The sequence below is a fragment of the Amphiprion ocellaris genome, chromosome 20 (assembly GCF_022539595.1).
Source record: "Amphiprion ocellaris isolate individual 3 ecotype Okinawa chromosome 20, ASM2253959v1, whole genome shotgun sequence".
NCBI lineage: Eukaryota > Metazoa > Chordata > Actinopteri > Pomacentridae > Amphiprion > Amphiprion ocellaris.
In genome coordinates this window covers 6,783,549-6,809,450 of record NC_072785.1, presented here as the reverse complement: position 1 = coordinate 6,809,450, position 25,902 = coordinate 6,783,549, and the positions used below count along the sequence as shown (strand labels likewise).

Here is a 25,902-nt window from a genome sequence, read left to right as displayed (position 1 = left end):
AAATACATCTACAAGAGAAAAACATGATAGACACTTGATAGGGCTCTAATGTAGCAAATAACATATACATAACAAACTGTTAAGAGAGCACAGGGCACACAATACCTATACAATATAATACAAGATACATGTTCAAACACTTACTATACAATGAAGAGAGAATGAGATATCACAACACATCACGTTTGATCACAGCATCAAAACATCGCAAACAGGCTTGTCTTTTAGTGTTGGCAGCTATAGGTGTCAAAAAGCCACATATTCAATTTTTTTGTGAAGACCTTGTAAGTTGTAAGCAGTTTAACCTCCTCTGGTACTGAGTTCCTCACTGACCAGGCCGACTTACTGAAAGTGCTCCTGCGCAGAGGAATGAAACAATCACCTCTGACAGAGCCTCGAGTGACACACTCAGAGCTGTTTCTTTGGCTGATGAACTCTGCCAGAGGATCTGGAGCCAAATTGTGCAGTACTTTATAAATCAGATTTAAATCTGCAAATGTGTGAAGACTGTCCCAGTGTAAAAAACAGTATTTTTTTAAAAATTGCACGGTGATGATAGTGCCTAGGTTTTTTATCCATAACTTTAATTGCTTGTTTGTACAACACTTCCAATGTTTTTTTTGCACTCTGACCAGCCTGGGACTAACTGGTTAGGCAATAGTTGAAGTGACTGAAAATCATTGAATCCAAGTACATTTTTGCGGCTTCAGTTGACATTTCATTTCAAATTCTGTGAAAATTTGCGAGATTTAACTTGATTTTTTTTACACAATTTGTCAATATGGGCTTTAAAAGAAAGCTGCGAATCTATTATTAACCCAAGATATTTATATTGGCTGACAATTTGTATTTTTTCTCCATTAACATGTATGTCGGGCTTAGGTGTATTTTGGTGAAATACATGCCAACAGTTTTAGTAATGTTTAGCTGTAGACAGCACTCCTGCAACCAAGTTGTGACACAGGACATTGTTTTAATGAGTTTAGCAGCAACAGTGTCTTTGGAGCGACCATGGACAAAGAAGACCGTGTCGTCTGCATACATTAAGCATTCAGCGTAGGAACAAACAGTGGGCAAATCAAAAGACTAAATAAAAGGGGGCCTAATATTGATCCCTGAGGGACTCCAGAGGTTAGCTTCAGAGAATCAGATATGTAGTGTGGATTTGCAGAATTATGGCTCGAGACAAATGAGAATAAGACTAAGAAAAAGGATCAGTGCACAAATAAAAGACAATGTGTGAGTCATTATATATGTCATATTATCCTTTTAATGATTTATTATCAAACTGTGATATTATAGTCTCACATTCATAGTAATATAAAGATATAAAGACAGTTAATTCTAGCATAGTTTCACATAAATGGAGCAATAAGTATCCCAAAATTATTGTATTATAATTGTTAAGTAGGGTAACAGCTAAAAAAGAACTGCTTTTCATGCAGCAGCGATTGGTTTACTTGTGTTTTATTTTCTACTGTGGTTTTATTACATGTTTTTTTTAGAAGAAAGCAAAGTTGTATGGAATATACCACATATATATCTTTATATTTAACTGTTTTATGCTATGAAAGCCCCTGTCAGTGAGACATTATATATAATATTCTGTTCGTACTATTAAGGACATATAGTCAAACTGTTTATCAGTGTCATAATTACAGGGCAGTAGTGTTTGCATATTTATAATAATAAAAAGTTAAAAGACAATACTGTAGAATTTCAACTTAGTTCTGCATAAATGTGATGTTGTGGATCTCAAAATCATGTCAAAATTATTTCTAAATGTGTTTCTTCTAGTGTTTCCTACTATATTTTGACATGTCTTGGTATAAAACAGCAAAGGATAACATTAGGGATGGTTCTGTTCTATTCAAATAATGTTGTGAATTGTATTTAATATGACCACAATGACAGTAAATTAAGTCAGAATTATGGCATTAAACCATTAAATAATAAGTAATTTTGAGACAAAAGGCCAAAATTATGAGGGGGAAAAAAAAAGCCCTGAAATGGGAACTTTTATGACAGCTCTGATATTTGACTGCATGTTTAACCGCCCTCATTACTCTGTTTAAGCTTGTATTTGCCAGGAGGCCGACGGAGGAGACGTGAACATTGACATTCAGCTCCAGTTTGATGCCACCAGCCCTTCAGCAGGGATCTGTTCCTCGGTGTCTCAACACCTGCAGTGCTTTAAAGTCAGGTGTTGCCCTGCAGCTCCTCTCTGATCACATCAGTCTTCACATTTTCACAAGACAACGCTGCTATAAATGTCACATTCTCATAGGCTGAGTCTGTTTAGTGCCTTTTCCTTTATTAAATTTGTTGCAGGTGGAGTTTAAGTCATTTTAAGAAAACACATGAAGAGGGAATATCTATTAATAACTCAGAACAGAGACATTAAAGCCATGAAATCCATGCATCTGATAGTGATAATCTGTTTAAATGGTCTGCGTGCAGCCTGACTGTGCTGTTATCTTCACATCACCCTGCTCCTCTCATAGTGGTACATCCTCCTCATCCTGGACACGCCCTAAGTCCACTCTAATTGGCTATTTGGGCGACCAAGCCTTCAGTGAGCCCTCCTGATTGGTCAGTGGCACCGTCTCACTGCCTGGATGCTGCAGGAGCGTCAAGTTCACAACACAAACACAGACTGTTTGAAAAAGAGGGGAGGTCTGCCTGCAAAGTAAAAGTCATCAGCTGGGTCTTCATTTAGTGGGAGACATGCAGGTCAGTTGCTGTTGTTTTTGCATTTATTAATCACTGTGTTTTGTTATCTTAACTGTTTTTAGGATGTTAATTTACCATTGTATTTGCCTCATTTAATGGATTGTAATGATTTGTATAGATTTTTTTAAATCAGAATTTTAAAAATATATTTTATTTGACTTTACATTTACAAGAATTTAAATTTCATTACACTTATTTTACAGAACGACACCATGGGTACTTAAAAGGCAGTTAAAGAAACATCCCAGCATGTGCAAGTATTTTTTTATGTTGTTTTTGTTGTTTCTCAAGTAATCTTCTTTAATTTTTTTTTTTTTAAACAGCTGGTTTATTTGTACTTTGGAATATAAAATGTGGCTAAAGGGTAGCTAGTCTGACAAGAAAATGTTCACTTTCCATTATATTAAGCCCATAAAACTATAAATGTGTATTTGTAAATTAAAATTACGAGACATAATTAAAATGACATATATTTCATATCTTTTGCTATACAGCTGTAACATACCAGCCCTTAAAATTTATATTTATAGATTATTTAAATTATTTTTATTACTTACCGTGTCTTAGATTTGTAAAATTTGCTAATTATTTAACTTGTAACGCTTGTTTTGTCATTTTTATTTTTTTTAAATCTTTTCTATCCATTTTAAAAAATCTCCTATTTACAGAATGAACAATCTAGATATTATTTTTTTGATCTGTTTTGAAGCATCCTCAGTTCTTATGTATATAGTTTCTTTCTTTCTTTCTTTCTTTGCATATTAACAGTGCAAAACCCAAAATGTATTGATTTACTGGCATGCAACTAGCCATTATTTTCATTTTTGATTAGCATGTTGATTATTCTCTCGATTAATCAATTAGTTGTTTGGCCTCTAAAATGTCAGAAATAATCGATCAATGTTTCCAAAGACTGAGAAAATTGCTTGTTTTGTCAACAACCTAAATATATTTAGTTTACTGTAATAGGAGAAAACTACTTTTAAAAACTTAAATCCAAAAAGTTTGTGATTAATTTAACAGTTGACAACTAAGAATTAATTGTTGTAGCTCTACTACTGGATAAATTCGTCTTGCAACGCTCTTTATATGGGATAACTCCCATATAAAGAGCGTTGCAAGACGAATTAAAAATATATAATGCGGTGGAAATAACGTATTTTTTGTTTTTAGATATAATCTGTATTATTTACCTAAAAATAATTTTATTTATATATATATAAAAATAAATAAATATATATATATATATTTTTTTTTTATTAAAATCTGTAATATATTTCATTGTGGTATCTAAAAATAGAAAAATATATGTAAAATGCCTCCTTGAATTCTCTTTAATGTCACCGTTTTTCAAGTTGCTGTGCTCAACAACCGTGCTTTTATTTTGAAATCGTGAACCTGAAGTCTCCTTTGCATCCACTCCCTGACTTGACGGTGATGCTGCTGCTCTCTGCTGGTCCCGGACCGGCCAGGAAGGTATCCATCTGGTGTGGATCTCCTTGGGAAGTGCCATCCGCGGATCGTGTTGCCTTCCGTTCCTGTTAGAAAGTAATCAGAGCCGAGCGGAGCAGCAGCAGCATCAGGCCCAGAGGAGGTACGTGGTGCTCATCATCCGCTTTATTGTCAGTTCTAGTGTGCAGAGGCTCCGTCTGATGAGGAGGGGAATACTCTGCTGGAGCCTGGAGACTTTGTTTCCATGCCCCCCCCCCCCCCCTCCCTCTGGCTGCATGCCTGGGTGTCTGCCCTGCCCGGCTTCCCTGCTCCTCCTGCGACCCTCCCCGGATCCAAACACACCCTGAAGTACCGGAACACCTCCGCACCGGGCGGCAGGGCGGAGAGCTTCTACCGGGAGGCCGCCAGACGAGCAAAGCCGAGCTTTATTGTGGAGGGAGAGTTGGGGAAGACGGTTTCTAGGTCGCTGTGCAGCCGATTATGTCGGATGGAGACCGGTTTCTTTGTGTCAAGACGCACAAGTGGAAGTGTCATCATCTCCCTGCGTTCACAACTAACCAGCAAATAATTATGTTATCCGGAATATGTACTCTGATTTACACCAATTTTCAAATACTAGAGGTTGCTGGTGATTTCTTGCAGGGATTAAATGGACTTTTACGCACAGAAATCCATATTATAAAGCCATTAGAGCAACTCACTAGCAGTACCAAGGCCTGTAGTTTAATATATGCACTCCAAGTGAGAGTGGAAACAACTGTAGCTCATATTTATATTATAATTTTATTTACACTGATTTCTTGTGCAACTCCAAACATAAGCTCACCTGTTTATATAAACTAACCGGCGACTACTTCCCCACAGCTCACTGAGCACATTGTAGTGGAAAAATAAGAACTTTATTGCGCCTGTAGATGCCTCCTCCAACATGCATATCAGCGCATGGAGATTTAGGAGCATCTTCCTCGTTATCAGCCCTCAGATCTGGATGTGTGCAGGAGTCCACGCCATGCAGTAAAGTTGCCGCACCCTCATACGTACGCATCCTGCACGCACACATGCACGCAAGCACGCAGGGATGGACACACACTCAGGGGAATACATCACATCATTATTAGGAGGAAAAGGGAGGGTGCAGATCTTGGAGATTCTTTCTTTGTTGCTGATAATCACATCAAGAAGTGATGTAAAGGAAGTGTTTTTGCATAGTTGTGTGTTATTTCTAATGAGTTGGGGTTGAGAACAGAGTTGAGAAGGGAGTAAGGAAACCTTTACAAGCTTTTCAAGCCCTTTAAAGGAGATATCTTAATTTATTCAGTTAAAGGAACAGTATGGAATGTCTCTCGATAGCGTCTCTGTCAAAATTAAATATGCAGTTCAATGGCGTCGTTTGACTGGAGTTGTTGTCTTTATCAACATTGTCTGTTCAATCTTTCTGACATGATCACAGACTGTATATAAAAGATGGACATAACCATTGTCACAGCAACCACTTTGTTGTGGACTATACAGTTGTGAGGCCTTGAATTTTTCATTTTCCTGTGCCGTTGATCTAATTGGACATAGTAATACAGTAGTAGCCTGTCAATCACAAAATAGCCCCGTCCTAAGGCATACTCTGCTTTATCATCTATTTTAATTTAAATGGGACCCTAATTTACTAAATGAACATCATTTTGTTATTAAAAAGTCTTACAACTAGCAAATGAAACCATAAACTAATTAGGAAAATCTTTACTGAGATACCAAATCAAGGGAGAAGTAGAATCACTTTCTATACATTCAGATTTCTCTCTGCTGCCAGAGGAGTGAGGCCCGAATTTTTTATTTGACCATGTCAATCACAAAGTAGTCCTGCCCTAAAACATACCCTGTTTTATCATGTCTATTTTACTCTATATGGAACCATCATCTGCTGAATTAACATTGTTTTCTGTTTAAAAGGGTCTAAAATTTGCATTTGTGACCATAAACTCAGTAGGTGAAAGTTTACTGAGTTAATAGTTTGATATTCGAATAGACTTCTATTTATTCTGGCTTCTTTTTGCAACTACAGGAGTCGCCCCCTGCTGGCTGGTAGAAAGAACCTAGGTTTAAGGCATTTGAGTTTTCAGATCTGGAGGCTACGTCCATCTTTTATATACAGTCTGTTGTGTAAACTATGGATGTGAAAGTTAAAGTAACAACATGAAATTTCTGTCTGTCAAAATTAACAAAACATGTAGTTTGCTGGTGTTTAGAAGCAGTGTGGAATCAGAGGAGTTGTCTTTGCCAACTTTGCCAGTCGAAATCTTTATAACGTGACCATAGACTGTATATAAAACCTTGATGTCACCAGTTGGTTTGTTGACTGCTGTTGTGAGCCTTCAAGTTTTTAATTTGACCATGTCAATCACAAGCTGGCCACGTCCTTAAATATACTATTCTTTATTGTCTATTTTCCTCTAAATGGGACCATAATTTACAAAATGAACATTATTCTGTACTGAAGAAGACTTAAAACTAGTGATTGAGATCATAAACTAATTACAAAACTTTTAAATGAGGTAACAAATTAAGGGAGAAGCAGGGTCACTTTCTCATTGACTTCTATGTATTTGAACTTCTTTTGCAACCAGAGGAGTCGCCCCCTGCTTGCTTTTAGAAAGAAAGCAGGTTTAAGGAACTTCATTTTTTAGATTCGGAGGCTACATCCATCTTTTATATACTGTCTATGACGTTAATTATGACTTTGCTGAAATCTCATTCATAGACCTTGCTCGTGTAGTGCAGTTCTATTCACATTACATTGGTCAGGTATGTTCATTTTATTTGATATTTATTCTAATTAAATAGCTGCGAGTAACATTACAATTAACATTGTGCAATGTGTTGAGTCTCCATACAGCTACTTTAGGCAGCATTATAAGGGAAATGTAACTGTTTGGCAGCCCAGTGGTGTGGTCAGAACTCTCCAGCTAAAGTATAGTGTTGAACAAAACAAATGATAGTTCATCCTATTCCTTTTCTTTTCTTCCTTCCACACACACTGAGGTATCATCCGGTGTTTATGTTTCACTGTTTAAGGGGATATGACAGCACTGACCTGTGACTGTAATGAAATGTACCGTTACATTGGCTCAATCCCAATCTGCACAATCTTGGACTCACCAATTCTGAGATGCATTCGCACTAAGTGCATGAAGATTTATTCTGCTGTCAGACTGTCAAGCGCAGAGGGCTTTGATGCAGACTTTAATGCTGCTTTAAGTCTGCATATCTGCCAGCTCTTCTGAGGGACTTGCCCATAGCTCACAGTAAAATGTGTTTGTCAGGTCGTCCACTGAAAATGTGCACAAACTATGCATGGATGGTGTAGTGACGGAAGTTTGTTTGTCAGTTTCAGCATCTGGCTACTTGCTGTTGTATTTTATATTTTTTCTGTCAAATGCTCATGGCTTTCCTACCTTTTGCTAAAATATATAAACAGTGTCACAAACAGGGAGAATCAACTGAGCAGCTGATAAAACTGTGAATGTAACACAAGCCCATATTAATGTTTTTGTTTTTTTATTATGGTGATGTGTTGTTTCTAGGCAATGTGTGATGTCCTGATTCCCCCGTTTCGTACCATTTCGGCCCTCATGAACGCTGACACTCCAGCTGTGTCGTCAGTTAAGTCTGTGGGTTTAGTGCTCAGGCCTCAGTGTGAAGATTGGGACTGGGCCAACAAAAAAAGATTATAGATTGCTTTAGGTTTGAACATTGTTGAAAACATTTGGGATATTTTAAGTACACAAGTCCATTAAGTATCTAACACTGGTCTCTTTGTTTTTAGGCCTTTTAATGTGGGAATGTCACATATTATTAGGGTTTAAATTAGGATTAGTGAGGAGGCAGATCCTGCATCCAGTGAGCTTATAGAATAGACTGCTGACAGTAGAAACAGGGACGATTTCTACAGTAGAAACTAGTTTTAGTTTAGTTTAATTTTTGTGTAATTTCTCATACTTTTCACAATAATGGTTCACCTAAAGTCGCAAAGGACATGAAAAAAACACCTCAATTATATCGGCCAACACTCAAAAACACTGCAGTGTTAGACCACTTTGCTAATATTTTTATTTGCGTTTAATTGCTGGTTTAGGAAACACTAACAATGAATTTGAATTTATGGACTAAGTATAATTATGTTTTTTAGGTTGACTGATTAGATCAGCTCATGCTTGCAATAATGCCACTACTGCAAAGGTCATTACATTTAAGCCGCAAAACTGACATTTATCTGCAATAATCCACGTTTGCGGAAAATAAAATTGTACAGACAGCTCTGATAGTGCTAGAATAGAAAGTGTGACCCTGTGCAGGAGCAGCAGCTCAGCTGTTTGTAGGAAAGCTGCAGGTCAAAAAGGCCACATAAGATCACAACGACATGTCAGGAGACTGAAATAATCAATGAATTCACCCACTGAGCCATCTGCGTACACTGTGCACAGCTTCTCTCTCAATTTGGAGGTTGTATTAATCCTGCTGTTGTTTGGTTCTACAGAAATCAAAGAAAAGAAGGCGATATTCTGCATTTGTTTGTGTGTCACAGCGTCAGAAATCAGATTTCCGCATTTGTATGTGATAGCAACGGCCCCTGCATGTTAGACGTTTCGAAAGATTTAATTTCAGATCATCAAGGTCTGAAATCAACCACAATGTGTAGATTTTTATTATTAAAAGTTTATCAAAAAGTTGCTAAAATACACAAAAAACAATATAGCTAATTGTTATTAAAGGTAGCTACAGACCTGGTTGTGACTGATCAGGTGCATCTCTGAGTTTTGAGCAGAAACATACAAGAAAATATACCAAATTTTGTGTGTTATCATCTGAAATTTAGCCTCATGACCCCTTGTGAGAGTGTTGACTCCCAAGTTGGGAATAATTCAAGTAGATTAGAGCTATTTAGGAGTACAGCATATTGTGAAAAGAAACCCATCCCTCCACTCTTTACTCCATTTTAAAGCCATTATGATTGTACAATTTAGCTCCATAGTGAGCTGAACCTCATTGTAAGCAGCTCCATTCATTCTTCCATAGTCCTCCTAAAATAATGGCCTTATTGACCCCTGTTTGCCTTATTGTGACCCACAACTGGACTCAGCTTCTTGTCTATTTGCATCACTGGGACGTCAGGTTTCAGGCGGCGACTGTCACAGCCTCCTCAGACTGGTAGCTGATGTCAGTGTCAGTGTGACAGACTGATCACAGAGCAGCATCACCCATCTGTCCTCTATAGTCCTACTGCACTGTCTCAGAATGAGGCACCACCAAAAGTTAGTTTTCTTTCGGGTTTTTCTCCAGTTTCTTGCATTTCTACATCGAAAACAGCAACTTTTCTGTGTGATAGTGGGTTAACTTTGAATCGGATCACTGCTTTTTAGTCTCTATGATGCCTAATCTGGCTTTCTTTCTTCCTTACAGAGCAATAGCCATGTCTTCCAGCTCAGCGATGGCCCGGATCCTGATAAAGGGCGGTAAAGTGGTGAACGACGACTGCACCCAGGAGGCCGACGTCTACATCGAGAACGGCATCATCCAGCAGGTGGGGAAGGAGCTGATGATCCCTGGTGGGGCCAAAGTCATCGACGCCTCGGGGAAACTGGTGCTTCCTGGAGGCATCGACACCAGCGTCCACCTGGAGGAGAGCTTCATGAACGCCACCACGGCGGACGATTTCTACAGCGGCACCAAGGTAAGGTCCTGCTGGAAATAGAGAGAAAAATGGGATCTAGTTTAATAGTTCTACAACTTTATATTAGAGCATTTTTTTCTGTCAAAACATGAAATAAAAACCATGTTAGGATTCAATTCAATTCAATTCAATTCAATTCAATTTTATTTATATAGCGCCAATTACAGTCAAATTGTCTCGAGACGCTTTACAGAACCCATATGCCTGACCCCCAGAGCAAGCCAAAAGGCGACAGTGGCAAGGAAAACACCCTTTTAACAGGGAAAAAAACCTCGAGCAGAACCCGGCTCTAATGTGGGAGGACCCATCTGCCTGCTGGCCGGGCGGGTTGAGAGGGACAGAAGAGGTAGAGAGGTAGAGATAGAGGGGTAGAGGTAGAGATAGAGGGATACAGATAGAGGGGTAGAGATAGAGAGGTGGGGGGGTGGGACACAAGGACCATAAAACACAGCCACACATCTGAAGCATCCAGCATCCAGCTCTGGGACCAGGGACACTCGGAGAAAGGACACAGAAAGAAACAGAGTGAATGTAATGCAATAATGGTATATATAGTAAATACATAGGTAGTTAGAGAAGGGCTCAGTGCATCAAGAGAGGTTCCCCAGCAGCCTAGGCCTATAGCAGCATAACTAGGGGCAAACTAAAGGGACGTCAAGAGGGGAAGTCAGTTTTGCAAATGAAAACACCAGCTCACCCCGTCAGGGTCACCCAGTCAGCCCTAACTATAAGCTTTGTCGAAAAGGAAGGTTTTAAGCCTGGTCTTAAAAATAGAGAGGGTGTCCGCCTCCCGAACCCAAACTGGGAGCTGGTTCCACAGGAGAGGTGCCTGATAACTGAAGGCTCTGCCTCCCATTCTACTTTTAGAGATTCTAGGATCAACAAGTAAGCCTGCAGTCTGAGAGCGAAGAGTTCTGCTAGGGTAATATGGTACTATCAGGTCTTTAAGATATGATGGAGATTGGTTGTTAAGAGCTTTATATGTCAGAAGAAGGATTTTGAATTCTATTCTAGATTTAACAGGGAGCCAATGAAGAGAAACCAATATAGGAGAAATATGATCTCTCTTGCTAACTCCCGTCAGTACTCTGGCTGCAGCATTTTGGATCAGCTGTAGATGTTTCAGAGAGCTATTGGGACAACCTGATAATAAGGAATTACAGTAGTCAAGCCTAGAAGTAACAAATGCATGGACTAGTTTTTCTGCATCACTCTGAGACAGGATGTTCCTGATTTTCACAATATTTCTCAGGTGGAAAAAGGAAGTCCTACAGATTTGTTTTATGTGCGAGTTAAAGGACATGTCCTGGTCAAAGATAACACCGAGGTTCCTCACAGTAGTACTGGAGGCCAATGTAATGCCATCCAGAGTAACTATATGCTTTGAAAGCAATTCTCTAAGATGTTTGGGGCCAAATACAATGACTTCAGTCTTGTCTGAATTTAGTAGTAAGAAATTATAGGTCATCCAGGTCTTTATGTCCTTAAGACAATCTTGCAGTCTAGCTAGCTGATTAGTTTCATTTGGCTTCATAGATAAATACAATTGAGTGTCGTCAGCATAACAATGGAAATTAATACAGTGCTTCCTAATAATGTTGCCTAAGGGAAGCATGTATAATGTGAACAGTATTGGTCCTAAGACAGAACCCTGAGGAACTCCATGATTAACCCTAGTATGCTCAGAAGAGTCATTGTTGACATGCACAAACTGGAACCTGTCTGATAAGTAGGATTTAAACCAGTCCAGTGCTGTCCCTTTAATGCCAATAGAATGTTCTAGTCGCTGTAATAAAAGTTTGTGGTCGATTGTATCGAATGCTGCACTAAGGTCCAACAGAATAAGTATAGAGACCAGTCCATTATCTGACGCTATGAGAAGGTCATTAGTAACTTTCACCAGAGCTGTTTCTGTGCTATGATGCACTCTGAAGCCTGACTGAAACTCTTCAAACAGGCTATTCCTTTGTAAATGTTCATATAATTGATTTGCAACTGTTCTTTCCAGAATTTTAGAGAGAAATGGGAGGTTGGAAATTGGTCTATAGTTGGCTAAAACATCTGGATCTAGAGTGGGCTTTTTAAGTAAAGGTTTGATTACAGCAACCTTAAAAGCCTGTGGTACATAACCTGTTACTAGAGAGAGATTAATCAGATCTAACATTGAGGAATTAATTAAAGGTAAAGCCTCCTTGAACAGTCTAGTTGGGATAGGATCTAAAAGACATGTCGATGGTTTGGATGTAGAAACTATTGAAATGAGTTCAGAGAGATGTATGGGGGTGAAAAATTCTAAATATCCATCTGGTCTTACAGCCAATTCTAAAGTATCTGTACTCGATGATACATCTGTGACATTTGCAGGAAGGGCCAGATTAATTTTTTCTCTAATCGTAATAATTTTATTTGTAAAGAAGCTCATGAAGTTGTTACTGCTCAAAGCTAAAGGAATACAAGTTTCAACAGAGCTCTGACTCTTTGTCAGCCTGGCTACAGTGCTGAAGAGAAACCTGGGGTTGTTCTTGTTTTCCTCTATTAAAGATGAATAATATGTTGTCCTGGCATTACGAAGAGCTTTTTTATAAATTACTAGACTTTTTTTCCAAGCTACATAAACTTCCTCTAAATTAGTGGAGTACCACTTCCTTTCCAGCTTTCGGGACGCCTGCTTTAAAGTCCGCAGCTGGGAATTATACCAAGGAGCAGGTCCTCTCTGAGATAGAACTTTCTTTTTTTACAGGTGCAACACTATCAAGTGTTGTACGCAGTGAGGCTGCAGCATTATTAACAATATAATCCACTTCTGTGGGGGTAAAATTATAATATTTCCCTTCCATTATATCAGTAAGTGGTGCTGGACTAAATAGAGAGGGTATTATTTCCTTAAATTTAGTCACCGAATTGTGAGACAGACATCTACTGTAATGATATTTATTCTTAACTCCTATACAATCTATTGTTGTAAATTGAAATGTTATCATAAAATGGTCAGAAAGAAGAGGATCCAGAAACTATCACCATTTTCTATCATAAATGACTGAGTGCAGGTTTTTTTTGTAAATTTAACTAGACTTTCCTGGATATTTTCCTAATTTTGCCATTGCTGATGATCACAAATGTGTTATTTTGCGCTCCAGATAAAGGTCAACAAAAGCTTTCCACTGATATTAATTATAGCCAACATGTCAGTGATGCTTCTTGTTTTTGATTTTGATGCTTGTTAATATTCCAGGATCAAATGTGTTGGTTATTGTGAGCAGAATTACTGCTTCTGCTGTCCTAGTCAAATACACAAGTGAGAAGTTAGCGTATAATATCGCATAAGAATACAAATGCAGTAATGAAATAACGTGAAATATGTTTCAAAAGGTCGTTTGGGATTATAAAGTCTTATCATGAAATACAACAGTGAGATTATTGATTGGAACAGTTTAATTTGGCTGTTTTGCTGTGATCTATGGTTAGTATTGAAATACTTTGGGGGGTTTTTCAGCCAAGAAATAAATCTAGCTGGTGCCAATCAATCACTTAAGTCAGTATTTAAACAAAAATGGCAAACATTCTGTGGCTTACTTTCTCAAATGTTAGATTTTCTGGTTTTCTTACTTTTTTTGTCATAGAAAACTGAATATATCTTTGGGTTTTGGACAAAAAGAGCCATTAAAAGATGTCACCTTAGATACAAATGTATAAGCTGTTCCTTCATGCTCTTCATAGAGCCACAAATTGCCAGTTTTACTTACAATCGTAAGTGACGCCATCACTGCTTCAATAAATCGAATTGGTAATCATGAATCAGATAAGAAACCAACAGAAATAGGACAACTGCTTCAAAGAAATAGATCTAGGTGGTGTTGATTAGTTGTTTAGTAAAAATAGCTAAATTTCCTTGGTTTCAATTCTCAAATGCTAGAATTTCTGGATTTTCTTACTTTCCTATGATCAAAAATTTAATATCTTTGAATTTTAGACTAAAAGATTCATTTAAAGATGCTACCTTAGTCAAAAATGTACAAGTTGTTCATTCTTGTATGACAGAGAGCCTGATGTTGCAAACTGTGCTTTAAAGCTGCAAAGGAATTACTACTTTGCTTAATCATGTTAGTAATCATGAATCAGATGAACAGCCAATAGGAACAGGAGAATTGTGTTAAAGAAATAGCTCTCAGTGGTGTTGATCAATTGTTTAAGTTAGTTTTTGAATAAAAATAGTAAAATTTCTCTGGTTTTATAGTCTCAAATGTTTCATTTTCTGATTTTTCTTACTTTTCTGTCATAGAAAATGGAATATCTTTGAGTTTTGGACAATTTTAACCGTTTTAAGATGCCACCTTTTACACAAATGTATTGGTTGTTCCTTCTTGCGCCTCAGAGTGCAAGACAAGTTAATTTTTGAATGAAAATAGGTTTACTTTTCTGTGTTTTCTTACTTTTCTATGATAAATAAACTGAATATCTTTGAGTTTTGGACAAAACGAGCTATTTAAAAATGTCACTTCAGAGACAAATGCTTGGTAAAATTGTGCCTTCCTGCACCTCCAGAGCCAGATATCACCAGTACACTTCAAAACTGCAAGTGATGCATTTACTACTTTGCTTAATCATGTTGGGAACCATGACCTAGATGAACAGCTGATAGCAGGTTTAAAACATGCACATGAAATAGCAAAGAAGCAAGCTGCAAACTGAAACAACAAGTGCAAACTAGAGTGAAGGTGTGATGGCCATCTTGTACAATTTTCTGATATTTTATAGATTAAACTGCCAGTTGTTTATTCACATAAATAATAAGTTAGATGCACAGATAACCAGATAGGCAGTTTTATGTGTCTGTATTCTCTGGATGTGTCACAAGACTTCAGAATGTGTGTCACCAGCTTCACACATAGATGATTTTTAGCTGTTGGCGAGGCTGATAGCTGCCAGAAACCATCCTGGAGGCTGATCAGAACCGGGGCATCCCACTTTACCACCGCGATGACTCATCACTCTGTAGCACTTAGAGGTGACGGATGCTGTGGTCGGTAGACGCTGGTGACAGACACTATTCTCCGCTGTCCTCCCTCCCAGCCTCTCCCTCCTCCACTGCCGTCGCCACCATGCTCTAGATTAACTCAGACAAATGCAGATCAGTGTCTGTTTCCATGGAGACCAGGGGGCTGCTGCAAAGACTGCCGCAAAGCCTTTTCACTTACGCCATTGTGCTGAGAAACAATAGTCCTCAGACCGACGCCGGCCTCCTCCCCAGCGCTTGCTACTCCACTCTCCATAGTCAGCTGACAGATGCTCAGTAAAGCACTCACTTATACACAAAACCTGCTCTGTCTTCTCTTCTTATGGTTGTTTAGATTAGCTCTAGTTTAAAATGTCTAAATCTGCGTTCGGAGGATGAAAACATGAGAAATGCTGATGCTAGAATTTAAGTATGGCTCTAAATAAGTCATGATTACACTGTGAGAAGCAGTCAATTCTGCACTTTAACTACTGAAGGATTTATATTTCCCTCAGCACACGTCTGCAAATAACCGTAAAGATAAGCATCAATGACAGCTGAGGCTTTTATACTTTTATGTTTAGATCAAGAGCTGATCAGTAGATTGCACTTCCTTCAGGATTTATGTGCTTAATAAATCTATATATTCTGCTTTAATGCCACTTTTTTTTTTTTTAAAGTTTAATTTAATTCAAAGTTCAATTTCATTAACCCCTGATTAATTTTAGTGTTGATTTACACTTTTTAAGTAACTGAATGACAAATGACAAACCGCAATAGCTTTTGCATGTTAAATTCTACAGTTAACATCCTACATTTCTGTAATTTCAGTCTCTTTTCTTTGGTTCTCTTCCAGGCGGCTTTAGCTGGCGGAACAACAATGGTGATCGGACATGTTCTGCCAGAGAAGAACGAGTCTTTGCTGGAAGCTTACGAAAAATGTCGCAGCTCGGCCGACTCCAAATCCTGCTGCGACTACGCTCTGCACGTGGGAGTTACTTGGTGGGGGCCCAAGGTACGGCAACACTGTGTTCCCCTGTCTGTGGAATAATTGTTTTTTCTTTAAAATCTCTTCTTTTTTTTAACATTAAGCTTTATATTGTTAGATATTATCAGTGTGTTAATGTTCAGGAGATTGTTTGTTGCTTCTTCTATGCCTTTTAATTACTTAATTATTCTGATAATTAAAATAAGCAACAGAATGCAGAGAATAGACACGGATATGTTGCTTTTAGCTGCTTCTATGTTGAAGCTGCAATATATGAAATTACTAAAATGTGGAAAAATATGTCTGTGTTGCGTTCAAGCTAACTGAAGCTGTTTTTTCTGTTGCTTTTTTAATTCTACCTCAAGATATTTTTCTTCTCTCCTGTTTATTTAATTCAAGTCAAGTCACCCTTATGTGTATAAAAGATATACCCAAAATTACAGAGGTTGACCCATAACTTTCCATTTAAGAGAAAATATCAACATTAACAAGAATAACAGCATGGAAACAAGCATTTTACAACACAATTTTCAATTTTCATTCATTTAAAGGATGCGCTGTAGGCAGTGTAAGAACTAATTTCCATTTTCCCCTCCTACAGGTGCGAGCCGAGATGGAGAAGCTGGTGCGAGAGCATGGAGTGAACTCCTTCCAGATGTTCATGGCCTATAAGGACATGTTCATGCTGAGGGACAGCGAACTCTTCCAGGCCCTGCAGCACTGTAAGGACATCGGAGCCATAGCAAGGGTTCATGCTGAGAACGGGGAGCTGGTGGCCGAGGTGAGGAACCGTCAGAACATTACCTATTTATTCCTCAATTTGCCAAATTCCCCACACCTGACTATCCTCAATTTGACTGATTTTCTCTTAAAGTGTTGAGTATTGATTGAGTTGACCATGTGTAATATCTGGGGTCATAGGTAGCGTTCGTTTTTGACTTAAAATTTATTAAAGAAGGTTTGGTCATGCTAATTTTTGCATCTTTTTCTTTGCTCCAATCTGTGGATCAGTGTTTAAAGAGCCATAACTTTAGAAATAATGAAGCTAGAGGCCTGAAATTTGGCAGTTTCATTGATATGTTCATCTGGTCTTCAATGATACAACCCTGCTTTGATAGGTTAATACAAACCAGTTATATGATGGTGCAAGTTTGGTCAAAATGTCAATGTTTCTGCTTACACTGATATTCCACCAACTGTAAAACCTTTATTTTTCACCCTAAGAGCCAGATTTTTTTCCTGTGATTGGCCTCAATAGAAACTTTAAAAATGGAGAGTATGGTGCAGTCAGAGACAGACCTTTACAGGCATTTATGGCCAATATATAATCATTCATTGAGCAGGTTTGATGGTGAAACCACTCCATAATGGACCCAACTGGAAGAGTTCTATAATATTGTTACTGAGCTAAAAGAAAAATGATGGTTTTCCAACTCATTTTGCGAAACGGCGCAAAAATTGACATTACACCACCTCTCTGTAAGAATCTTTAATGTGAAAACTAATGTTACCTATGGCACCAGATTTTACACATGGTCAACTCAACCAATATTCACCACAAAACTGTTAAATTAAAGATGGCTATGTGTGAACTTTTTTAAAAATTCAGTGAATTGAGGTGAAATAACCCAATTAAGTTGTCATGCATACTGATGCTATTGGACTTTGTTATTCTATTGGCATTTGCTTTGTTTACACTGAATAATTGACAGAATAATTTTGTCATAGCTTGTCATATCCATAATTTTAAGTCTCTTTCCTCTTCTCAGGGTGCAAAGGAAGCTTTGGATCTGGGCATCAGTGGTCCAGAGGGGATTGAAATCAGCAGGCCTGAAGAGGTATGAAAGTCAGAAATATCCCATGATTGTGTATCAATCGAAAATACAAGTACTTTACATTATTTCAAGAGTAGTAATGTCATTTCTGTGATCAAGCACCTCTACCAATACTATGATTCCTCACAATCTCTGGTTTCTTTACAGCTGGAAGCTGAGGCGACTCACAGGGCAATAACCATCGCCAACAGGGTGAGTTATTAGCAGACAGAAAGCAAATATGTAAAGTAAAAATACTTTACACAAGAATAAGATCATTAACATGTTAGCAGTGCCACTGTGAGCTCAGTAAAATGCTATTACAGCCTCACAGAGCTGCTAATGTGACTGTAGATAATCTAAAAATGATCATATTTATCTTCTGTGTGTGTTTTCTGTCAGGCCCACTGCCCAATCTATCTGGTGAATGTGTCCAGTATGTCTGCAGGAGATGTGGTGGCTACGGCTAAGATGCAAGGTGACGATTTAGTTCTTTTCTGTGATGTTGTACCCTCTTTGGAGAAACTTTATGTACATTTGATCAGATTTGATCTTCATTTAGAGTCCAGTCTTTTAGATTAAATCATAGATGGGCTGTTTTTGTGTCTATGAAGTTTTAGGAGCTACTAGTTTTTTTGACGAATCACAGTTTGTTTTTTTAATGAGCCCTTCAGTATTTTCAAGCTAATTTCACCACATTTACTTTTAAAGTCTTATCTTGGTATAATATAAGATCTAGTCATACAACACAGTCCAGATTTTCTGTTTTAACCTTTATATCAAAGAAAGAATATACTGTATTTTTTTTTTTTAAATTATCCTTTATTTATATGTATCTCACCATAAAATACTGCCAGTAAAGATATATTTTCATAATATGTAGAGGTGAATCTGGCAACATGAGACTTAGAAATTAGGCCAAATATGTGCTTTATGCCTAACAGAAATAACTGTCATTATTTTATTAACTGAAGTGTTTACATCCAGTGGCCTACTTGCAGAGGTGACAAATATTTACCCACCACCCCCACTTAGCTCCCAAACAAGAGGCCCCATATTGCCACTTTGCCCTCAGGAGCCCCTAGAGTTTAGGATCACCACTGTTTTCTTGATCGGCCTTCATCTTTTGAATTGAATTCAAATTAAAAGCAAAGCCATTATTTTTGTTTGTCATAGTAAGTGGAATGTAATATGAGTCCTGTGCTGGAGACCATGCAAAGATTAGCTTTAATTAGTCAGAGCATCAACTAGTATCATTGGAAAAGGTAAATTCTGCTGTTTACTTTGCTATGAAGTGAAATAATAGACACTTTGTGACTTATTCAGCCAAGAAACAGAAGAGTAAATGCATGTGTTAACACGGCACAAAAACAAGATGTTACTTTACAGAAGTTGGATCTGTTTTATCACCTCATTCTGTAAAAAAATGATCTAGCGTGTCGTTGCATAGACAATAATGCAGTAATAGATGCATAGCTGTATGTAGTTTGCAGCTATGATATTTTTTATTACTGACACTTTGTTGCACAGACAAGCGAGTAGCATTATTGGAAAAGTGAAACTGTGCGCTTCAATTTAATTTACAGACACTTTGCTGCAATTAATCCTTTTAGAAAAAAAACAGATATGAATTTGGATTTTTAAAAGTATGTGCTCTCTCACAAGTGCATTTTTAAATTTTATTTTATATGTTGAAAAATATTTAAAAGTCTGAAAATTGTGTATGTGAACACGATTTGAATGAGTGCATAAGATAAATCTTTGTTTTTATTAATTTGAATTGAGAAAGCACTTATTACAATTCCAAAGCATATCATACAACATTAAAGACCTTATCACCTTACTAATATTTCCATTATTTACATTACAGGGGAGCTTACTCTTTATTCTTATTCTTTAATCACTGTCATTGTTTTTCACATCATTCAATAAAGACCTACATGAAGTGAGCTAGTTGTATCTAGTTACAGTTAGGTTCAAATAAGAATGGTCCCAATAGGTTTTACAATCCATTTAGTCCAGATCTGATAAAAGAAATCTTTTTTGCACTCTTAGGGAAAACTTTTCCATCATGTTGACCTCATGTTATGATAAATCTTTTATGGATATGTTTATCTGAGCTGCATTTTTAGGTAGTTTTCTGACATTTCGTCTTGAATCCCTTGCAGCAGTTATTTCCCTATCATTTGCTCTACCATGTGTCTACACTTTACCCTCTGCCCTCAGGTAAGGTGGTCCATGGGGAAACCACCACGGCCCACGCTGTCCTGAACGGTATGCAGTACTATCACCAGGACTGGTCCCATGCGGCGGCTCATGTAACGGTGCCTCCTCTCCGCCTGGACCCCAGCACTCCAAATTACCTAATGAGCCTGCTGGGAAAGTGAGGAAAAAGTCTATAAAACCTCCCATTAAATGCATGTGTTTCTGGTTGTGACTTCCTGTGTCCTGCTTGCAGCGACACTCTGAATGTTTTGGGGTCCGACCACCGTCCGTTCACCATCAAACAGAAAGCCATGGGCAAGGATGACTTCACAAAGATCCCCCACGGGCTTCCTGGTATTCAGGACCGAATGAGCGTCATCTGGGAGAAAGGAGTGGTATGTGTAGCTTCTTTGTTACCATCTGGCTACCAGAGAACTTCCACGAATAGGACGTCTGTTTCGGCTTGGTGGTTGTGGATGTGAAACTTCTAAGAAACAAATAGACCCGGATCAGATGCGAAAACATCTGCTGCTGCTTTGGATGCGTCACATGATTCAGCCACAATTTGTGCCTTATTTTTAAACGTATCCCCTGTAATTCATGACATTAATTAACATAATCTTCTCTGTTATGATCCACAGATTGGAGGTAAAATGGATGAGAATCGTTTTGTAGCAGTCACAAGCTCAAACGCAGCCAAGATTTACAACTTCTACCCGAGGAAAGGCCGGATCATCCCGGGAGCAGATGCTGATGTGGTGGTTTGGGACCCCGAGGGATCCAAGTATGAAACTCAATCCGTCCATTTATCGAGCGGCTTGTCTCACTGCAGCTTTTATCTCAGAGGCTGATGCAGCTTTTGTCTGCCTAAACTGGGGCATCTCCATCTTTTCTCCTGCAGGACTATTTCTGTGGACAGCCAGGTCCAGGGCGGGGATATAAACCTGTATGAAGGTCTTCGCTGTCACGGCGTCCCTTTGGTCACCATCAGCCGCGGACGCCTGGTCTATGAAAACGGCATGTTCACGTGTGCCGAGGGCTCCGGGAAGTTTTGCCCGCTGAGGACTTTCCCAGATTACCTCTACAAGAAGATGGTTCAGAGGGAAAAGGTACCAGACTGGCTTTAAATACACATTAAGTAGACGTAGAGATGCTCACCATCGATACCAGTGACTTATCTATAGTATTATTTAGATAATAATTTAAATTTGAGACATCTGTTCTGGCTGAAACTGTAATTTTCCATATATACTTACAGATTATTTCAATATATTGTGCAGTAATTATATTATTTGTGTGTTCTACTCACACTGCTACTAATTACCACTAGCGCTATAATCTCTGCTCTTCATCTACTGCTAGCACTGCTCATACAAAGGATGCTATTATTGCTACTGTATCTATTGTCTCTATTGCTACTTTAAATGTGTTTTCTATTATTGTTGATGCTTTTAGGACTACTACTATAGGAGTACCATGCGTTGCTAACACGGCTAGCACTGTAATCTGTGCTATTACATAACAAGGAGTTAAAATAGCTAATTATAATAATTCCTGTTATAGTATTTGACTAGAAATGTTTTTTTGTATACCTGATAGTTCCACTTTTATTATGGTGAGGTTATGATGATCATAAAAAATCAGTCAGACATTTAAATTGTCGTTTAACCCTCTGAACCCTAAAGGTGATGTTATCTTTTTAAAAACTCACCAAAATTACATCATTCATCAGCGTCAGAAACTGTAAAAACAGAAAAAATCTACCAATTTTCATCTTTCTGACAGTTTTTAAGCAACTGAGCTGCGATGTGCGGTTCCGTCAGGAAAAGTAATCAAGTCTAAGCTATTTCTTCAAAATCACTTTATTCTACATGTATTATTTAAAAATTTGCCAAAAATAAATCTTTTGTAGTAATTGCATTTTGGAAAACATTAAAAATTCTGTTCTCCTCTGTGGAACTGTGAAGACTTAACTGACTCAGCTACAACCAACAGTCACATGACAAATGTCCAGAGACTTTTAGGCTGAACTGCAGGCAGTGTTTACACAGAGCTGATGTGAAACAAGTATGGAGACAAATTAAAACTGCAAGTAGTAAAATATCTATAGTCTCTAGAGTTACCATTTTTTTCCACTATTAGTGACACCTGTGGTCACTTGGAAAAATGTTGGACATTGACATTGGCATTATGTTGCACAGAAGACATTTCTGAGTTCTCTATGCTTCTAACTTTGGTTGTGCTGTTTCCAAAGAGGTGCAGAACTTTATATTAGAGGGAAAAATGAGCCAACAGTGAGTAAGAACGTGCCAAGTTAAATATGTCTAGGGTACAGAGGGTTAACGGCTTATAAATTACAGCCAGAATACAACACATTTTCTCAAAGACAGCGTTTTTCCAGTATATGTTTTTCAACAGTTTTAACATCCTCCTTAAAATGTTTTTATTCACCTCGGTGCACCAGTCCCAAGCGGTGAAAGCCGTGGAGCGGGAGCCCTACACAGGTGATGTTGTTGCCGTGGTGAATTCAGGAAAGAGGGACTTTGCGGCTTCGGATCTGGATACTCCGACTCGCCCCTGCACCCGACATGGAGGCGTGAGGGACCTCCACGAGTCCAGCTTCAGCCTGTCTGGTGAGCCCCAATAGATTTAGACATGCGTTTTGCTATCATGCGATTATAATATATGCGCTTAAAAGGAAGTATTGTTTGAGTTACATCCATTTATAGTGCTGGAATTTGGTACTGCTGCTGCATCCCTTTAAAGTGGCCTGATGAGGGAGCTGTAGTGAAAGTAACTTGGACGGTGCATCTTGTTAACTCTGTAAAGGCTTTAGTTGGCCCAGTAGAGACCTGCATCAGTAATGGCTGATAAAATGTTTAGGATTAAACTTGTTCACATGGTATTTTAGGGGAGACAGCTGAGGTATAGAAGGCTTTGACTATCCTCAGGTTCAGGTGTAATCTTCACAGTCATGCATCTGCAAGATCAGGCTTGCAGATTCAGTGTCCTCATTTAAATCAACTCTTAAACTTCATTTTTTAGACTTGCTTTTATGTAATGCCATCTCTTTTTTTGGCTATTTTATTCTCCTTTACTCTTATTATTTAATTTAATTTAATTTAATTTAATTTAATTTAATTTAATTTAATTTAATTTAATTTAGTTTAATTTTCTTATTTAACCCTTTTTGTTTTTATGGTTTTAGCCTCTATTTTCTTTTATTGTATTTATTTTTCTTTATTGTGATATGGCATTTTTTATGTTTTTATTTTATTTTTTCTATTTTTACCAATTAGTGTTTGTTGCATTGATTCATTTAATTTTGATATTCTGTACCTTGTATTTTGTATTTTTCATTGTGTTTCAACTTTATTTCTCTACTTTTTATTATGATTATTTTTATTATTTTACTCTTGTTTTTAAAATTTTTTTAGCCTCTATTTTCTTTTCTTGTGTTAATTATTTTTCTTTAATATAGTATGGCATTTTTGATGCTTTTATTGTTATTTTTTCAAATGAATGTTTGTTGTATTGATTCACTTATTTTTGATATTCTGTATCTTGTATTTTTTAATCTTTCATTGTGTTTTAGCTCTATTTCTCCACTTTTTGTTATTATTATTATTATTATTATTATTATTATTATTATTATTATTATTATTATTATTATTATTATTATTATTATTATTATTATTATTATCTTTAGAACTTGGTAACGGCTGACAAGAGATGATAATTATCCATGTTTAATTAAAAACTTCATTCAAGCAACAGGATTTTTACAGCCAAAAGAAACCATAATTTCCCTTTTCCCACCCTATGATTTGCTAGTAAACATGAATGTTTTGACTGGTGTCTTAAATGGAATGTGAAGAATTGCTTTCATCTTTTTAAGTATGCCGCATTTCCTAAATCTGCCTGGAGCTTAAGCTGTTTACGCAGCTCTTTACAATAACACTGGAAAACACGATTAGGCTCCACATGAGTACTATGAGGAAACACTAATTTCGTGTGTTTTACTGCTAAACTCAGTGTTTCCTGCTTTTCCAGGCGCTCAGATCGATGACAACATTCCAAAGAGATCCTCTGCCAGGATCTTAGCTCCTCCTGGAGGAAGATCCAGTGGCATCTGGTAACGGAAGAAAGACACCTGAGGAAAAACGTATGGCCAAGCAAGAAGACTTGTTTTTCTTTCTGGAAGCTTAGATTATGTGTGGAGTTATGGAGTCATGTTTTCATTTTGAACTGTAAAAAACATTGCCATAATAATATTGGAAAAACAACCAGGAAAAATAAGTGGTTATAGGTACCAAATTACAGTCAAATGTTAACCAAATATAAGCAGCAGATAAAAACGATGAGTTGCCATTGAGTTAGTTTGGTTATTGGACCATGTTTAGGGGAGAAAAAAATGTATCTTACTAATAGTTTTAGAAATATGAAGGTGAGTCCTGGTTTTTATGATGCGATTGTGTTACCTCACTGTAAAATACGATTTTGCACTTGTATCATGTATTATTTAGATGCCTTTTTACATGATTTAATGTCACAAACGTCACAAAACGTCTTTGTACTGGGAGCCACGAGGTGAATGAGATGTAATAAATTATTACAAGGATGTCGGCATGACGTTAATATGCCACTTATTATCGATCGATTGATGAAAAAACAACCATAATTCAAGCTGTTTATTTTTTATTATTGCATTATTTTGTGTTGTTTTCCTTTCGATGTTGGAAAAGAATGAGCTCTTTGTTCAGTGGTTCATTACTGTCAGATTAGCATTTCAGATGATGTTTACAGCCTCACAGCAGAATAGACTTCTGTTTCCACCCCCACCAAATGTGAATGAACCTCCGCTGTCGGTCCTGTGCAGGGTAGCATAGTTACATCTACTCCAATAAGCACCACTTCTTTGTATTCATTTCCACAGAGAGCAAAAAGTCTCACCCAAACTGCCTTTTCCGCACCTGAGAACACCGACACCCTCAGACACACCGTCCAATACCACCGGTGCAGGACGTGAAATTAGTTTTTTTTTGACACTTGCTGGTCTGAAACGGCAGCGTGTAATAAATGTTCCTCTGACTGATGTTTGCAATGTAGCATAACCACTGTGAAAAAGGTGAATCGATCCTCTGTACGAAGTTCAACAGCAGATATGTTAGTCGGTTAATGCCAAGTCTTCAGGGGATCAAATGCCTTCTTTATGCCACCGAAAGTTTGTATCGTTTGTTTAGCAGCTACAGAAAAAGCACTGATACCTTTCCAAGTTCTACTACTGTATTTTTATTGTTTGTTTTTTTTTAGTTACTGAAGTTTTGCTTGTGAATATTTGTCTTAGTAGATTTTATTGTATTTTTTTTTTCTTGGGTTAAAACTGCAGCACAAGCAGGGACGCACACAGGATTTAACTCATTTTTAGACTCAGTCATGTTTAAAAAGGTCATCATGCATAAACAGTAAACGTCTTTACTTGTGTTTTTAGACAGATTTCACTTTTGAGATGCTCCAGTGGATCTTGTCATGTTTTTTTTCCCTCCCAAATGTGCACTGGTGCTGAACAATGTGTCGACACATTGAATTCCGTTATCCCTTGTTTCTTCTTGCAGCTCTTTATCACATGATTTGAGTGCAAATAAACCACCATGAAATCCAATCTTGTGTCCCATTGTTGACAGCGACAGAAAGTCACATACTGTTTAGCTATATTTTTAGGTACTCCCATTTAGTAGGTTGCATCCTTTTACATTTCAGTTAGAGATATTGTACTTACATTTACATTTATTGGATAGCTATAGTTAACTAGTCTAACAAGGAAAGCATTGCCTGGTTGGAGCCCCTTGTTACATTTCAGATTCTGATTCTACATTTTTAACTATTTATTTGGAAATCTCTTGTGATATTAAATCTGTGGATGTTCTCAGTCATCCAGGTCATGATAAGTCTCAAGCAAGCATAAGTTATGGCAACTGGACTAACCTCGTGTGAG

At 37.6% G+C, this 25,902-nt stretch overlaps 1 protein-coding gene across 2 annotated transcripts; it reads left to right on the top strand.

The window, feature by feature from the left end:
- The first annotated feature begins 4,170 nt into the window (after positions 1-4,170).
- dpysl5a (dihydropyrimidinase like 5a) lies at positions 4,171-25,569 on the top strand. 2 transcript variants are annotated; one of them, XM_023271672.3, is made up of 13 exons: positions 4,171-4,327; positions 9,637-9,907; positions 15,757-15,915; positions 16,490-16,669; positions 17,658-17,726; positions 17,871-17,915; positions 18,105-18,180; positions 19,929-20,085; positions 20,161-20,302; positions 20,549-20,691; positions 20,809-21,016; positions 22,372-22,540; positions 23,961-25,569. In XM_023271672.3, the coding sequence occupies exons 2-13, from the start codon at positions 9,647-9,649 to the stop codon at positions 24,044-24,046; spliced, it is 1,695 nt and encodes a 564-aa protein (XP_023127440.1). In that variant the 5' UTR covers positions 4,171-4,327; positions 9,637-9,646; the 3' UTR covers positions 24,047-25,569. The 2 variants fall into 2 exon arrangements, with proteins under 2 accessions (XP_023127440.1, XP_035804610.1); XM_035948717.2 differs by lacking the exon at positions 4,171-4,327 and adding an exon at positions 9,338-9,488.
- Positions 25,570-25,902: the final 333 nt, after the last annotated feature.

Bases quoted from the DNA above. Each gene is read 5' to 3' on its own strand.
- dpysl5a (XM_035948717.2), top strand. The intron at 15,916-16,489 runs GTACGGCAACAC...CCCCTCCTACAG, and splicing joins TTACTTGGTGGGGGCCCAAG to GTGCGAGCCGAGATGGAGAA. The intron at 22,541-23,960 runs GTGAGCCCCAAT...CTGCTTTTCCAG, and splicing joins GTCCAGCTTCAGCCTGTCTG to GCGCTCAGATCGATGACAAC.